General features: G+C 46.7%; 1 protein-coding gene across 1 annotated transcript in view; it reads left to right on the forward strand.

Moving 5' to 3' along the window:
- The window catches only part of LOC108802388 (zona pellucida sperm-binding protein 4-like), a gene marked incomplete at its 5' end in the record, with an annotated part of 21,974 nt that extends 7,623 nt beyond the window's left edge, over nt 1-14,351 (forward strand). Inside the window, 11 exons of the mRNA XM_018574250.1 lie at nt 2,909-3,030; nt 4,123-4,216; nt 4,437-4,592; nt 5,102-5,292; nt 6,303-6,400; nt 6,470-6,597; nt 13,319-13,505; nt 13,582-13,732; nt 13,806-13,884; nt 14,022-14,129; nt 14,206-14,351. Coding sequence (XP_018429752.1) covers nt 2,909-3,030; nt 4,123-4,216; nt 4,437-4,592; nt 5,102-5,292; nt 6,303-6,400; nt 6,470-6,597; nt 13,319-13,505; nt 13,582-13,732; nt 13,806-13,884; nt 14,022-14,129; nt 14,206-14,351 — 1,460 coding nt within the window. The remainder of the gene's footprint in view (nt 1-2,908; nt 3,031-4,122; nt 4,217-4,436; nt 4,593-5,101; nt 5,293-6,302; nt 6,401-6,469; nt 6,598-13,318; nt 13,506-13,581; nt 13,733-13,805; nt 13,885-14,021; nt 14,130-14,205) is intronic.
- Nucleotides 14,352-17,877: the final 3,526 nt, after the last annotated feature.

Genomic DNA, 17,877 nt, shown 5'->3' on the forward strand with positions numbered 1-17,877 from the left:
TCTACAGCTTGGAGTCAGTAGCCGAACTGCATTGCAACAACGCCAACGACCAAGAGAAGGTCACGTGACTCTATTTCCAGTGAGATACGGGGCAAGGCTGAGCGGCCTGGGAGCCCATTTACACTGTGGTGTTTTATTGCACACATTACATGATGCTGAACGCATGTGTCCAGGTTCCCTATAATAACAATAGGACCTGTTCTCATCTCAGCACTCACTATGACGCAGCGTGCGTTTTTCTCTGCATTTTAGTGCGTCGGGAGGCCGATAGAAGTCAATGGCAAAGCAGAAAAATCCATATTCAGCGCGTCAATACAACGTTCACTTTGATGGGTTGGAAGCCGTGGTCAATGACTGTTGGCTCCATCCAATCCAAACCCTAAATTCAAAACACATCAATGCATATTAATAATCCATGTCAACACACAAAGGAAACAAAAAAAATAACGCACTTCAACACACATGCATATATCTAAATGGGCCCTAAATCTTGGTGGGATGGTAGGAGAGGTCCTTGCACTGTGATGGAGCGTCGTCTGACCCCATGTGACCTAGTTAGCATTCCGCGAGATCTCGCCAAAACAGTGGTGACGCCACACCAGTAGGCGGGGCAGTATGGTAGCCGGGGGTAAGGGAAGTCCATCTATACTCATTTTATAAAGGCACAGTCCACCTTTTAGGTAATAAATGCACCGATGGGGGTAAAATAAATAAATGTGCATTCATTAAATGTACGCATTCAAGCCTGCAGAGCATTGCAACTGCGATCAGTGCGTTACAAGTGCAATGCTCAGGCTCCTGTAATATGAACCCCCAGCCCCCAGTCCTTATGGAGGTCCTTATGGTGGTAGGGACCTTCTATTATGGGGATGGAGGAGGTAATTGATGAGCTACAATGGCAATGCCATCAGCCCCCTGATGCCGGCGCTCTCTGCTGAGTCCCTCTGCTGCGGTGACAAATGGGGATCCATTGATGACAGTTGCAATGCTTCACAGACTCCAATGCCAAAATATAATCATTCATTGCACATTGTTACTTCTATGGATGTGTGCGCGTTTATTATTTCCTGTAAAAGGTGGACTTCCCCTTTAATCTTCCCAGAGCAGACTCCATGCACCTTGATTGGTTAGATGAGGCCCACAGATGTCAGTCGTTTCTGGCCACCTTTGCAGCCCTAATCGTATTGACATCACCTGCCAGCATATCAGTCTTTCTCCAATCGTCCTGAAGCCCCGCCCCCTCCCCAGACTATAAATCTCTGGTCAGGGGGTGGAGGCCAGTATTGGAAATGGTCTGCAAGATGTTGTATTCTAGGGCAGGATTTGGGTTGGTGCTTCTGCTTTGGAGCTGTGGTTTGTCATAAATGCTGTGTGATGCCGAAGGGCATTGGGATGGTTCCTCACATCTCCATTGTGCTCTGAACAACATGGAGCTGACCTTTCCTATGTCCGTTGAAGGTGTTTCTTATTCACTGACTGTGCTGGGTGAGTCATTATTACCTTTGCTTTCAATTTTTGTGGGTGAAGAGGTGAAAACTGCCTGGACTAGAGAGCTTCTTCATAGTAACTGGCCTTCCCCAGGGCATGGTGTGCGGGCGATCGTATGAAGCTTTAGCATTCTGAAGGGCATGAGGATGTGACACTGCTCATGTGTAATGGTCACAGCTTAGTTGTATTGAATAGTTTTAATAACTATCTAGGGCAGAGCTGTACTCTGGTTAGTTGAGTGTAAGACTAAGTTTAACCTGTTCTGTCTCTGAATGTAGGAAACATGTGTTCGGCGTATTAAATCTGCCCCTGGATGCACAAGCTAAGACTTCTCTAAATACAAGCACCCTGAATGTACCATAAATGTAGAAATCCTTACAGGTTCTGTCCATGAGAACGAGGCCTTGGGCTTGGTTCCCGCTATTGAATTGTGTGCATATTGACTGACCCCATGATGGTTGCATGCTGCAAGGGATGTATGTGAGAACCTGGTTACATTGATTACAGTGTGAGAGGGCACTTATGAGGTCTCTGTGGCTTAAAGCTTATGGAAGGTGTTTGCCATCTGTGGTAGGCATTTCCCCCCCACCTGATGGGCATCTAGGATTTGGGAATGAAAGCTTGAAGCTGATTTCCATGCAAAACTGCTCCCGTTGCCTCAGCGCTGGCTTACTCTTCAAATGGGGAAATGCAGCAAACTGAACACTATTTGGTCTGGTTTCTTCTTTGTATGTGGTCACTGCGCTTGAGATGTGGAGGCTGCTATGTGCATGGAGGAAGTTGCCAGGATATACTGATCCTCTGGCTTCATCTCTACTGATCTTTATACAGCCCAGGACAAGAAATAAAGTACAAACTCAATTCCAACTGTTAGTGGCTCGGTGTTGAAGCCAGGCAACTAGCATTTGCAGAATTAGGAGTTGGGGAAAGGGTCTCTTGAAGCATTGTGTGTGTGCTTTCAACTGTGGCTTACTGACCCTCTTTCATCCTGATAGACCCACAGCTCCCCAGTGTAGTTGCCGTTTCTGAGCCTGACGGAGGGGACCCTGCGTGGCCCCAAAAACCGCTGTTTTAGTGACTCGGTTATTCAATAGTAATGGTAATTCCAAATGAATTTTGGGGTGCTGGTGATGTCTACATATAGTTGTTGCTACTGAATCCCCCTTATCCGTAGTAGCCTGAGATGGTGAGTGGGCTACCAGGCGGTGTCTCCACAGGACTGATATTCTTTGGAGGATTTCTTGCTGGTCTATCAGTCTAAACCTCTCATATGTGACCACTCCGGTGTCATCTGCCTCCCATGTAATAGACTCCTATCTGACACTGCGTTGGCTGTTCCACAATGTAATGTGGCAGCACCTGAGACTTTTCAATCTGAGTTGTTGGTAGAAATCTCAACTTCAATATGTCTCCTGTTCAGATTTCCAGGATGAATTTCAGAGTCTTGCCAATGATTCTGCTTGCGGCCTCTCAGTAGTAAGGAGACCTGATGAGACAATGGTGGTTGGTGCTGCTTATGATGGATGCTACGTAAGAGAAGAGGTAAGACTGACTTCAGATTTTGATGCTGTCCTTGTCTTCATCACAATCATGTATATGGAGCTTTGATAGCACAGAACAGTCGCTTTTTTTGTGATCCTTTTAGGACTATCTACTACCGTGTTTCCCCGAAAATAAGACAGTGTCTTATTTTTTTTTTTGCACGAAATAAGACACTAGGTCTTATTTTCGGGGGATGTCTTACCTGGCTGCAGCTGTGCTCTGCCGTCCAGGGAGCCACAAACAGGTGGGCGGGCATGCGTGCGGCCGGGGGGGCGTGTCTGGCAGGGGGGCGGGAGGGAGCTGCCTCTCCGCTCGGAACTAAGGAGACGAGGGGGCGGGCATGCGTGCTGCTGGAGGGGGGGCGTGTCGGGTAGGGGGCGGGAGGGAGCTGCCTCTCCGCTCTGATGTCGTCATCCAGAGAGCAACAGCGTGCGGGTAGGTGGACGGGCGAGGGGGCGGGAGGGAGCTGCGGCCGGTCTTCACAGCTACCCCGGAAGTAAGATCTAGCGCTATCTTCGGGGATGTCTGTAATATAAGACCTACCCCGAACTAGGTCTTATTTTCGGGGTAGGTCTTATATTACAGACATCCCCGAAGATAGCGCTAGGTCTTATTTTCGGGGGATGTCTTACTTTCGGGAAACACGGTAGTAACTTATTCTTTGTGTGGCCAATACTTTAGTTTTGGAGAGGACTAAAATGCCTGAAAGTGTATTGCAGTCATTTGCCCCTCTTAGAATTCATGATCTTGCATTGTCCTGGTGACAAATCAATGGGGAAGATGATCCCTTACCAGAATTAGAGGTGATGAGGAAACAATCAAACTCCTGTTCTGGTTACAACTTCCTAAAGGAATCTCTCTTGGTAGAGACTTCCTCACTCCTGGTGTCTCTAGGGCAGGAACAGTTGGGAGATCCCAGCTCTACACACTAGACTATGAAGGTGCCTGTGCTGGCTATGACACTAGTATCTCCTGAGTCCTTGGTGAGCAGAGGTGGTCTTTAGGTATAGACCAGCAGGTTTTGGGAGAATGGGTTGAGACTCCAGAGGGGACTGTTACTGGCAGTGTTCTAAAACCACTTTCTTCTGATAGGATGGAGAGCACCTAATGGTCCTGCTTCTGGAAGTCATTGTGAATGGGACAGTTGCGCAATACAAGATGGAGAAGAAATGCCCAATACAGAACGGTAACAAGTGATCTTTCTTGTACTTGGGGAAACCTAATGTCCTATAAACCATGAGCACTATGTAGCTTGTCACTTCTTGGGGTGGTCACTAGGACAGAAGCTGAGGGGAGGCACAAAACCTGGTAACGTGTAATCCTTCTACTATAATCCAAGAGCTTTATTGGACTTTCCATGTACATTATGTAGACTTACTACATGATAACTTTCTCTTGTTTAGAAGCTATGGATGCCCCAAGCCCCGACATCTGCTCTGCTGTCAGCCAAGAGGACAAACTGGCCTGTGCTGGAACACCTGTAACCAGAGACATCTGTGATGCGCTGGGATGCTGCTACTCCCCAAATGATGCCAGAATGCCTTGTTTCTTTGGCAACATGTGTAAGTGGGATATTGCTTGGCCCAATAAAGGTGGGAGGGGGTCAGTATCGGCCTGTAGGGAGAGAACCTTTTGACACTCTGGCAGGCAAGGTTGGCAGAGCCTCAGCAATGGCTACATACATGCACTCAACACTTGCATTTTATGATGGGTGACTTGCAGTCCAGTCTGGAATGCGTTTGGCTGAACTATATAATTTAATGGGGTTTGCAATGGGTTACCTCAATGGTGACATAAACCAAAATGGTCTTGGCTTTTCTTGGGTCTTTTAGCCCTGTTGGTGACTAAACCATTCTTTACCTTTTTCCAGGCTCAGTATACAGCCCCACCAGTTCTAAGACCTGCTTATAGGGTCTTCTGAATTGTATAACTTTGTACTCTTCCCTGTAACTTAACATTACCACGCAGATGTGAGGTGACCTCATTCAGAAATTGGTGTTCACAATAAAGTATCTAGGTAAGACTTTCAGACCTGATCTTCATAGTGACAAACCATCTTTGTTTCCTACAGTGACCACACAGTGCGCAGTTGATAACAGCATGGTGATTGCAGTGTCCAGAGATCTGACCAGGCCATCCCTGCTTCTGGACTCGGTCTCTGTGATTGGTGTGGACCCGACCTCTTGTCCTGGGTTGTCAGTAGCTAGAAGTAACTCCTTTGCAGCATTCAAATTCCCATTATCCTGTAGTAATGCCGATCAGGTGGGTATTCCTGGTCCCAAGGTCTGGCCTTCACAGCACTAGGGCGACTAGCAGTACTCATTGCCTTTCATGCATAAAACAAGGGACTGAGATCTTGGCCCAAACCCTTGACTTGAAGCATTAGCGGATCTAATTCAAAACTACGACTGCTAGACATGTGCGTTTCGTTCCGAATCGAAATTCGGACGAATTTTCAGACATTCGGATGTTTCCGAATTACAGATATAACGAATGCAAACGAATCCGAATTTCCGTTTCCGAAATTTGGTAGCGGTAGTTCTTTCGAACGTTCGTTTAGTTTTCGTTTCTTATTCGTTTTGTTCGTTAAAGAAAAACTTTTTCCCCCCTCAAATGTCACTCTGCTGCGAATGAACGAAACGAATGGGAAACGAAAACGAAACTAACGTGCGAACGAACTAGCGCTAACGAATTTCGTCCGAATTGACTTTCACACCCGACTCCCGAAGAACGAAATAACACAAATCCGAATTTGAAACTAAACAAATTTTTTGGCAGTTCACATGTCTAACGGCTACTACTTATGGCTTCAATTCTAGTATAAGATGTAATAAGGGGGTTCTAATACATGTCAGCGTAATAAAAACTTGATGGTTGGTCTACTCCTGTTCAGTTAAAATTCTAGTTAGGACTGTCTCTTGGTAAAGCTCAATATGGGTTCAGTTTCACTACCCAAAACAGTAAAGATGGTGGCTCAAGTTTTAACTTCTGAGACTTTGTTTTGGGGTCATAAGGCTGCTTCTAAAATGTCATCCAGTAAAGTCTAAACTGGTAATCAAATACTGCCAACATTCCTCTAGAACCTGCTCGATACACTGAACAGTCGAGTTTCTTGTGTACAGAACAAATGGCATGAAATGCACCTTGGAAGCGTTCCTTGTGAAGGGGCACAAACCAGGAATTCTGATCCTACTGATGTTGGATGGTGTGTTGCTTCAAAGGGAAACTGACTGCCTGGCTAGCTCTAATCTCTTCACTCTTCTACACCCCAGGTCCCTGATGGTCCAATGAACTATGAGAATACTATTGAAGCTCCAAGAACCATAGAGACATGGCGGGGTTCTTCTATCACTAGGGACAGTATAATGAGGTAAGATGAGCAAACCTGCTACAAGTAATGGGAGAAGGAATGGTATCTAACCCTCTACTGTTTATCTAGGGTGACTGTGCGCTGCAGGTACACTCAGACCGGCATTGCACCGCTGGCTGTGACTGTGCATACCTTGCCGCCACCTTCTCCTGTTAGTACATCTGGCCCCCTCGAGCTGGAGATGAGGATTGCACGAGGTAAGAACATCAGTTTTTCAGAAATTGTTGCACAGAATACTAGAAGCTGGCCTACATGCTCCCACTGATCCAAGAACTTCAGTTCATATTGGTGTAATGCAAAACTCACAATGTTGTAAAGAGCACAATGTGTCCATCTGTCACTGGGGTGCCAGGACTGCAGCCTTAGCAGGACATCAAAGGGTGGCCCTTAACTTCAAGTCTGAATTTGTGACCTGTCACAATATAAAGCAACAAAACTTCAGAGCAATCAGTGAAGTTGAATGACTTTGCCTAGAACCTGAAGCTCCTCAGTTAGCTGGAGGCCGGAAGCCTTTCCTTGGTCTTCTCTTACCAGACAGCAACCAGCATGCTCCCAGTTCTGCATTTGTTTCTCTACCAGGAGAAGCAGCAACTTGTAGTCTACTGGTCCCCCAGATATGGCTTACAAGGGTCTATAGACTTGTGTAGCCATGCTTGTTGGACCAGCATTGGCACATGTTTCCATTATCAGAAGTATCTGGTATTGTCAGTCTTGGTAGATGAGAAGGTAAGGGGAATGTCCTACTGGGGCAGATCCCCAAGGCTTAAAGCTCTAAAATTCAGATTTAAGTTTTAGGTCGTGTCTTTTTCTAAACTTCCAACTCGTGGCTTTCAATGTTGTCCAGTAGCATGAAAATGGCATAAGCTCAAAGCAGTGGGTACTGTTCATTCACCTGCCATGGCTTACAGGTTAGCGAGCCTCAAATGTCTAACTTCTGCAGCTGGGGTTTGATCTTGGACAAGATTGCCCTGAATCTGTTGGTTGCTTGAGCAAAAATCTTTTGGCTCTTCATTTTTCACTCCCACCTCAAACTGTAGGGTTAGAGGTCATCTTCAATGCAGCCTATTCCACATCACTCAACTCTGTCCTCTCCATTGTCCCTGATCCCAGCTTTTTACTAGCATGTCCCATCTACAAGGGCTGCTTCATTTGGCTCATTCACTTGCCTGCTTTGAATTTCCCTCTAGCTGCAGAAAATCTGAAGCTTGGGTCAAATATACATTCAAGTTGTGTGTGGGGGAACGCTGCATAAAGTCGAATCATATATTCACATGCAAATATACGTTTGTGCTGTAATTCTTACAGTATGTTGTCTGTGTGCCGTGTAGGTTTATACTAGGACAATGAATCTTGTGCCAGCCCTCATGCCTCCGCTGGTTGGTATAAACTTGTTGCATGTAACCTGCCAGCCACCATCTAACATGGACAGCTGTGTGGTCTCTTGTGGTGGAAGGAGAAGTGAGTATTATATAAGGTCTCAGACTGACTGGTGTGACTTGCGGGGGTTTCACACCTTTCCCTTACACAAGGGACCATTGTTGGCTTGATTTGGGGAAATCTAATATGGAAACTAAGCCTAAATTGCTATTTTTAGGGAGAATGGCTGAAGAGCAGGAGCTGCTGTCTCTGAAGAACACGGTGACATCTGAAGGACCTGTTGTATTTTCTGTGGAAGATAAAGAAATGCTAAAACTGGAAGGTAATGTCTTTATGATGTTGGCTTTGTTTGGTCTCCAGTTGTGATTCCAGACTTGTAACATTTCTCATTCTTAGGTGCTGATCCCTCGCAGTACTCCACTCTGGACCTGGCTAGAGCGCTAGCAACTGCTGGAGTTATTGGCTTGGTGGCTGTCGCTGTTGTAGGCCTGTGGCTCCATCGCAGGGGACAAACTTCTAACATGAAAATGACAAATTCTTAAATAAGACTCTTAAATAAAAACATTTGCTACATTTGTGTCTCACTTTTATTAATGAAATGGCTGTAAAATATAACTTTTTGTGGCTTAACGGAAGAGTAGCTAAATATGCAGGAAAATGCAATCTGTTCAGCAAGATATGATGGGGGTGGGGTCAAATGTGGTTGCTATAGGCAGCTGTTGACATTCCTTTATATAGTTACAGCCCAGTCAATCATGTAATGGAGCCTGGAGGACTAATCTGCTCCCCGGTCAACACTGAAGCTGTCAGGAGAAACTAAAAATCTGTTCATCTATAATGTAGTTGTGAACACTCACTAATTTCCCTGTTTCCAGTAAATGGGAAAGGTTGTCACTGTCCAGTTGTGATGGCCAATTGCCATATTAAAGGGTTTTACAGGAGTGAGGAACATCTCCACTAGTCACATGTACAACATGCCACCTGGCTGTGTGTTGGACAAACATTCTGGCTGGAGGGGCTGGACTATTCTCCAACGTATGGATCGCAAGATATCAGGCCAACTAGTGAGAAGTGTTTAATATACACAAATCTTATTGTGGGGTTATATTGTACATGACTAAGGTCTGTAGTCAGGTCACTTTATAGTCACTCATGGCTTATTCCTTCTACATACACGGTTGCCTGTGATTGACTACTGAATGGAAGAATCTCCCTTTTGCTGCAGGGTACCAAATTTGTAGGTGGTGGTTAGTGTAGATTTAGGAAAGTGGTGGCCCAGCACATGAGGTTCCTTCTACTTCCACAGCCCTGGTCTGTTCTCTGTGGGCCCAAAAGGGATGAAAAGGAAATCATGGCCACCTGACAGGGTTGTGATTAAGGCATATGTGCAGGAGAACCTTACTAGGGCCATATCTTATTCTGGTGCGCAGTCCTGTTCAGGGTGAAGCTCTGCCTATTTAAGCCATGTCTGCAAAATAAATGTTATGCCACTGGGAGCTTTCTACAGGACAGAACAAGGCGGGGTGGGTGAGCAGTGTTCCTTCCCTGAAATAAAGTGTGTTCATTCACTAGGCTGTGTTGGTCTTCTTAAGACTGGCTGAACAGGAACACTGGTCCTCCGCATGTATTATAGCAAAATTGGGGTAAATTTACTTAATTTGGCTGTTTTTAGACTTGTAGAGAACCGTATTTGTCACTCCCTGGAGAAGTTCATGGCTTTGAAGTCTTCTGTGGATGGGGAAGACGAGCTGAAAGTGATCAACTGGCTAATGTTAAAGTGACATTAAACCCTCAGATTTAACAAAACAATACTGTAATGTGCGCCTTACTGTAATCCATGGTAGTTTCCCTTCTCTTTGCTGCTCTTTTTTAAATCCGTCTCTTCTCAAGCTGGGGGAGAACTTCTGTTTTGCAGCAGACTGCCTTGTCTCTGGAATGGATACATGGTGTCTGTGTGAAGGTTCACAACCTGAGCCAGCACTACAGGAAGAGGCACTCGGCTGCAACGGGAGGTTCTCCCCCAGCATGAGAAGAGATGAGGATTTAAAAGAGCAGCAAAGAGAAGGGGAACTACCATGGATGGAGTAAGGCGCACATTACAGTATCTTATGTTAAAAAATCTGAGGGTTTAATGTCACTTTAAGCTTTAATAACTGCATGCAGTTGTGATTTTGGTTTCTTGTCCCAGCTGAACATCAGACATTTACTGGGACATGTACCAATGCAAAAAAGGCCTTGGGGGTCCCCCTTAAAATCCACAGCAGACCTTTCATCCATTGGACAGTACACATTGTTTAAAAAAAAAAAAAACCCCACTGTGTACAGTTCATTTTCATGCTGTAGGCCCCCTCAAAGCACCCCTGGGACTGTTCATGGCATCCAATGGACCCAGGACATATCCCACAGGCAAGTGCTGGAACACTCATTCTAGCACCCAACAGCAACTCTATGGGAACACTGTCCGGTGGAGTGATCTCCTGTCTGACTGTACTATGTTCTAGTGATGGGAGGGTCAGACTGAATAATGGGGTGAAGCACTGACAAGGGGTTGAGGGTAGGGAGTGCCTGGCAGTTCCTGTCTAGCATTGGAAGCCGGGGGGGTTTTCTTGGCGTAGGAGTGGGGGATTCCTAAGAGGAGGCAATTCAGTCTTTGCTTCTCTCTATCTACACTCAAGATGAAAGAACATCTGGAGTGTCTATGCTTCACCAACCAGTCACTGGGAGGTTCATGGCCAGTGGTGCATGCTGGGTGGGTGCCTAAATACTCAAGTTCCTAAGAGGAGGCAATTCAGTCTTTGCTTCTCTCTCTATCCACACTCAAGATGAAAGAGCATCTGGAGTGTCTATGCTTCACCAACCAGTCACTGGGAGGTTCATGGCCAGTGGTGCATGCTGGGTGGGTGCCTAAATACTATGGGGATTTGCTATGTGCTCAGGTTGGTCTGCCCATGGGCTAAGCCTGGGGTGTGGTGCTCACATGGAGAAGCTGACTGGATCTCAAGCCTGGAGGAGGCCACATGTGGACCTAGGAGGGGTCTGGAACTGATGGTGGGAATTTAACCAAGAAGCTGGATTACTGGAGGTGCCTGGTCAACTTTATTGATCACATGACCCTTCACTGGCTAAGGATCTGCCCCGAAGAGTAAAAAAAGGCCCTCCCTGCCTTTGGGGGGCGCTACAATATATTTCTCGCACTTATTTACTAAGGAAATATCAAAAGCCATGGCCATGCGTAAACAGCAGTGATGCATGGTGGGTGGCAGAGATTGGTTATGTGCTAGTAAACGATCTACTGACACCTACGTGACCTCTCGAGATCTGTCCGGTCTTCTGCAATGGCCAAACATGAGACAATCACAGGTTACTAGTTCAGTATCAGAGCCATGCATTGGAATGACGGGTGTTACCATAAGAGATGCACCGATATCAGTGTCACCTGTACACATGTGAAAATGCCCGGAGACTAAGTGCCGATAATGGTGCTTTACATTCTGAAGTGGCTGCCTGAGATCCTGTTCATGCTGGGGACCTCAGGCAGCCTTCCTGTAAACCACGTGGCACCTGTTTACAGCACCCGCCGCACATTTTCCTGGGGAATCCCGCCCCCCATGAGACCCCACACAGCCCTCCTGAGATTCTCCACTGGAGACATCAGGCCGGCCTCCCCGAAGCAGCACAGAGTATGTAGCTTCATATTATTCTGCGTTGCTGTATAATGTATTGCTGGGATTTGTAGTCCCTCTACAGCTTGGAGTCCGCAGCCGAACTACATTGCAACAACGCCAACGACCAAGAGAAGGTCATGTGACTCTATTTCCAGTGAGATACGGGGCAAGGCTGAGCGGCCTGGGAGCCCATTTACACTGTGGTGTTTTATTGCACACATTACATGATGCTGAACGCACGTGTCCAGGTTCCCTATAATAACAATAGGACCTGTTCTCATCTCAGCACTCACTATGACGCAGTGTGCGTTTTTTCTCTGCATTTTAGTGCGTCGGGAGGCAGACAGAAGTCAATGGCAAAGCATCAAAATCTGTTGGCTCCATCCACGCCAAACATTGCAATATAGTTTGTAGTCTTTCAACTGTGGCTTACTGACAATTGATTCCTGATAGACCCCCAGCTACCCAATGTAGTGATGTCAAAGTTGTTGTTGCTGAGCTTGACTAAGGGGACCCTGCATAGCCCCAAATATGCTATTTTAGTGTCTTGATTTTTCAATAAATGGACATTTGGGGATTCCAAAAGTATTTCAGAGTGCTGGTGACGTCTATATATAGTTGTTGCTGTTGGCAGCGCCATTTGCAGTCACTGGGAGCACCCCCCCCTTCAATACTTGGATACCTGGTACGGAGTGTAGCTAAGCATCCACTTACTGGCCACGTATTTGAGCTGCTTCTTGGCAGATGTAGGCGCTGTATGATCGCTGCTCAATTAACATGAAGAATCATCTTATCCATAGTAGCCTGAGATGGTGAGTGGGGTACCAGGCGGTGTTGTCCCCAAAGGACTGATATTCTTTGGTGGGTTTCTTGCTGGTCTACCAGTCTAATTTTCTCATATATGAGCCACCGGTGTCATCTCCCATGTAATACTCGTATCTGACACTGCATTGGCTGTTCCACAATGTAATGTGGCAGCACCTGAGTCTTTCCAATCTGAGTTGTTGGTAGAAATCTCAACTTCAATATGTCTCCTGATTGCTCTGATATCTAACCCTCTACTGTTTATCTAGGGTGACTGTGCGCTGCAGGTACACTCAGACAGGCATTGCACCGCTGGCTGTGACTGTGCATACCTTGCCGCCACCTTCTCCTGTTAGTACATCTGGCCCCCTCGAGCTGGAGATGAGGATTGCACGAGGTAAGAACATCAGTGTTTAAGAAATTGTAGCACAGAATACTAGAAGCTGGCCTACATGCTTCCACTGATCCGAGAACTTCAGTTCATATTGGTGTAATGCAAAATTCCCAATGTTGTAAAGAGCACAATACTACCATCTGTCACTGGGGTGCCAAGACTGCAGACTTGGCAGGACATCAAAGGGTGGCACTTAACTTTAAGTCTTATTTATTTGGACCTGTCAGAATATAAAGTAATGAAACTTCAGAGCGATCGGCTACTCTTTAATGCAGCCTATTCAACATCGCTGAACTCAGATCCTTTCCAGTGTCCCTGATCCCAGCTTTTACTATCAAGCATAGACGCTGGGAAGCATGTCCCATCTACAAGGGCTGCTTTCTTTGGCTCATTCACCTGCATGCTCTGAATTTTCCTCTTGCTGCAGGAAATCTGAAGCTTGGGTCAAATATACATGTGTGTGGGGTAGGATTATACTAGGCCAACTTATCTTGTGCCACCCCTCATGCCCCATCTGTTGCATATAAACTTTATGTATGTAACCTGCTAGCCTTGGCATTGCACAGACAGTATGTCATGGCTAGACATCCTTACTATGGTGGTATAAGGACTTCCCCCTATTATAACTAGAAATGACAACTTGCAGGATAAGCAATGTAACTTCTCTATGTAATGCAGATCTTGGCTATGAAGCTTACTATGCTGAAGAGTATCCTCTGGTCAGAGTGCTGAGGGAACCGGTCTACCTGGAGGTCCGCATCATCCGTAGAACAGACCCAAACCTGGTCCTAGTCTTAAATGACTGCTGGGCCACCAACTCTGCTGATCCTACACTCCTTCCTCAATGGCCCATCTTGTATGACAGGTGAATGATCTGTAGCTAGTAATCTAGTATACCTTTGGTGCCGATCACAACTCTAATGTCTCCTTGTTGGTTTCAGTTGCCCTTTTTCTGTAGACAACTATGTGAGCAGCCTGATTCCTGTTGGCGCTCCTTCACCGGCTATACCTCTACCCAACTACTACAAGCGCTTCCTTGTCAACACCTTCACATTTGTAGACGCCAACACCCAGCTTGCCCTTGGAGGCCTGGTAACCCTAATACAACCTCTCGCTTTTTATGCCGGTAGTATGCTGTATTGTAACTGTATACACTTGTCTGCAGGTCTACTTTCACTGCAGTGCTTCCGTATGTGTGCCATCTAACATGGACAGCTGTGTGGTCTCTTGTGGTGGAAGGAGAAGTGAGTATTATAGAAGGTCTCAGACTATGACTGGTGTGACTTGTGGGGTTTCACACCTTTCCTTTACATAAGTTACCATTGTCGGCTTGATTTGGGGAAATCTAATACGGAAACTAAGCCTAAATTGCTATTTTTAGGGAGAATGGCTGAAGAGCAGGAGCCGCTGTCTCTGAAGAACACGGTGACATCTGAAGGACCTGTTGTATTTGTTTCTGTGGATGATGAAGAAATGCTAAAACTGGAAGGTAATGTCTTCATGATGTTGGATGTGTTTGGTGTACAGTTGTGATTCCAGACTTGTAACATTTCTCATTGTCTTAGGTGCTGATCCCTCGCAGTACTCCACTCTGGACCTGGCTAGAGCACTAGCAACTGCTGGAGTTATTGGCTTGGTGGCTGTCACTGTTGTAGGCCTGTGGCTACGTCGCAGGAGACAAACCTCTAACATGAAAGTTACAAATGCTTAAATAAGACTCTTAAATAAAAAAAAACATTTTCTACATTTTGTTTCTCACTTTTATTAATGTAATGGCTGTAAAATATCATTTTTGTGGCTTAACGGAAGAGTAGCTAAATCTGCAGAAAAATGTAATCTGTTCTGGAACATATGATGGGGGTCAAACGTGGTCGCTATAGGCAGTTGTTAACCTTCCTCTTGTATAGTTACAGCCCAGTCAATCATGTAATGGAGCCCGGATGACTAAAAATTTGCTTTCCAGCCAAAACTAAAGCTGTCGGGAGGAACTAAAAATCTTGATGGTCTCCATCTATAATCTAGTTGGGAGCACTCAATGTCCCTGTGCCCAGTAAATGGGAAAAGTTGTCACTGTCCAGTTGTGATGGTCAATCACCATAATTAAAAAAAGGGGTTTTACAGGAGTGAGGAACGTCTCCACTAGGCACATGTACAACAAGCCACCTGGCTGTGTGTTGGACAAAGCATTCTGGGTGGGGGGGGGGATGGCTCCCAAGATATCAGGCCAACTAGTGAGAAGGGTCTAAAGCATACACAAATCTTGTGGGGGTTATTGTACATGACTAAGGTCTGTACAGGTCACTTTATAGTCACTCATGGCTTATTCCTTCTACATACATGATTGACTACTGAATGGAAGAATCTCTATTTTGCTGCAGGGTACCACATTTGTAGTTGGTGGTTAGTGTAGATTTAGAAAAGTGGTGGCCCACATGTGCAGGAGACCCTTACTAGGGCCATATCCTATTTTGGTGCACAGCCCTGTTCAGGGTGAAGCTCGGCTTATTTTTGCAAAATAAATGTTACTGGGAGCTTATTTACAGCACATAAGAACAAGGGGGGGGGGGGCTGGGTGACCTTAGCACAGTGATGCCCCCAGTTCTGGGGAGATGAGCAGTGTTCTCTGAAATAAAGTGTGTCCATTCACTTGGCTGTGTTGGCCTTTAAGACTGGCTGAACAGGAACATGGGTCCTCGCATGTATTTCAGCGAAATTGGGGTAAATTTTACTTTCACTTTTCATGCTGTAGGGCCCCCTCCAAAACACCCCTGGGACTGTTCATGGCATCAAATGGACCCAGGACATATCCCGCTGGCAACTGCTGGAACACTCATTCTAGCACCCAACAGCAACTCTATGGGAACACTGTCCGGTGGAGTGATCTCCTGTCTGACTGTACTATGTTCTAGTGATGGGAGGGTCAGACTGAATAATGGGGTGAAGCACTAACAAGGGGCTGAGGGTAGGAAGTGCCTGGCAGTTCCTGTCTGGCATTGGAAGCCGGGGGGTTTTCTTGGCCTAGGAGTGGGGGGATTCCTAAGAGGAGGCAATTCAGTCTTTGCTTTTCTCTCTCGACACAAAATGGAAGAACATCTGGAGTGTCTATACTTCACCAGCCAGTCACTGGGAGGTTCATGGTGGGTGAGTGCCTAAATACTCCGGGCGTTTGCTATGTGCTCAGGTCGGTCTGCCCCTGGGCTTAGCCTGGGGGGGGGTGCTCAGAGATGGAGAAGCTGACTAGATCTCAAGCCTGGAGGAGGCCACGTGTGGACCCAGGAGCTATCTGGAACTGATGGCGGGAAGAGAAGCTTGACTACTGGAGGTGCCTGGTCAACTTTTTTGATTACATGTCTTTCACTGGCTAAGGATCTGCCCCTGAGAGAGAGGTCCTGCCTTTGGGGGTCCATCTCGGTCCTCTAGGGGGCGCTACAATATATTTTCTCTTTAAAAAGAATGCATCAAAAGCCATGGCCATGTGCAACCTGCAGTGATGCATGGTGGGTGGCAGAGATTGGTTATGTGCTAGTAAACGATCATCTGATACCTACGTGACCTCTCGGGATCTGTCCGGTCTTCTGCAATGGCCAAACATGAGACAATCACAGGTTACTAGTTCAGTCTTGATGTGGGATGAAGTCCCCTCCTGACAGTGACAGATCATCTCTGGATCCCGGTGTACTCTCCTGTCTTCATACGACTTCCACATTATCATACGGGTGTCACTATCACAATCACGGTTTTATTAATGAACCTCTGGACAAGTCTTATGGATGGTGACTGTCACAAGCCCAGGCTGAGATTACTCATCTTCCTCCGTATCAGAGCCATGCATTGGAATGACGGGTGTTACCATAAGGGATGCACCGATATCAGTGTCACGAGTACACGTGGAAATGCCCCGAGACTAAGTGCCGATAATGGTGATTTACATTCTTAAGCGGCCCCTGAGGTCCTGTGCCTGCTGGGGACCCCGGCAGCCTTCCTGTAAACCGCGTGGCACCTGTTTACAGCACCAGCCGCATATCTCCTCCTTCCTGGGGAATCCCACCGCCCATGAGACCCCGCACAGTCCTCCTGAGACCCCGCACAGCCCTCCTGAGTTTCTCCACTGGAGACATCAGGCCGGCCTCCCCGTAGCAGCACAGAGTATGTAGCTTCATATTATCCTGCGTTGCTGTATAATGTATTGCTGGGATTTGTAGTCCCTCTACAGCTTGGAGTCAGTAGCCGAACTGCATTGCAACAACGCCAACGACCAAGAGAAGGTCACGTGACTCTATTTCCAGTGAGATACGGGGCAAGGCTGAGCGGCCTGGGAGAAGAGGTGGTAACTGCCTGGACTAGGGAGCTTCTTCTTAGTAACTGGCCTTCCCCAGGGCATGGTGGATGGGTGTGAGGGTGCTCTTATGAAACTTTAGCATTCTGAAGGGCATGAGGATGTGACACTGATGATGTGTAATGGTCACAGCTTAGTTGTGTTGAATGGTCTTAATAACTAGCTAGGGCAGAGCTGTACTCTGAATGGCTAGGTGAGTGTAAGACTAAGCTTAACCTGTTCTGTCTTTTGACTGCAAGGAACATGTGTTTAAATACATGCGTTTGGAGTAGTAAATCTGCAGCACAACCCTGAATCTACTGAAATCTTGTATAGTATTTACAATCCCTACAAGTTCTCTCCATGAGAATGAGGCCTTGGGCTTGGTTCACACCATTGACTGGCCCCTTGATGGTTGCATGCTGCCAGGAATGGGATCTTTTTGGGAACCTGGTCACATTTATTACTGTGTGGGAGGGCGCTTCTCATGAGGCCTTTGTGGCTTATGGAAGGTGTTTGGGGGGTGGAAGTGCCTACCACAGGTGGCAATAACCTGATGGGTGTCTAAGATTTGAGAATGAAAGCTTGTTGCTGATTTCCATGCAAAACTGCTCCCGTTGCCTCAGCGCTGGCTTACTCTTAAAATGGGGAAATGCAGCAAAGGGAACACTAGTTGGTCTGGTTGCCTCTTTGTATGTGGTCACTGCACTTGCGATGTGGAGGCTGCTATGTGCATGGAGGAAGTTGCCAGGATATGCTGATCCTCCGGCTTCCATCTCTATTTCCTGTCCTGGGCTGTATAGAGATCAGTGAAGTCAGGGGCGTATCTGCCGCGAGGCAAACAAGGCGTTTGCCTGGAGCGGCAGATTCGCTGAGGGCGGCGTTGCTGCCTTGCCTAGGACAAAGCTGCACATCCCCCCCC

Source organism: Nanorana parkeri, unplaced genomic scaffold, assembly GCF_000935625.1.
Source record: "Nanorana parkeri isolate BGI_ZX_2015 unplaced genomic scaffold, ASM93562v1 scaffold2836, whole genome shotgun sequence".
In the NCBI taxonomy this organism is placed as follows: Eukaryota; Metazoa; Chordata; class Amphibia; order Anura; family Dicroglossidae; genus Nanorana; species Nanorana parkeri.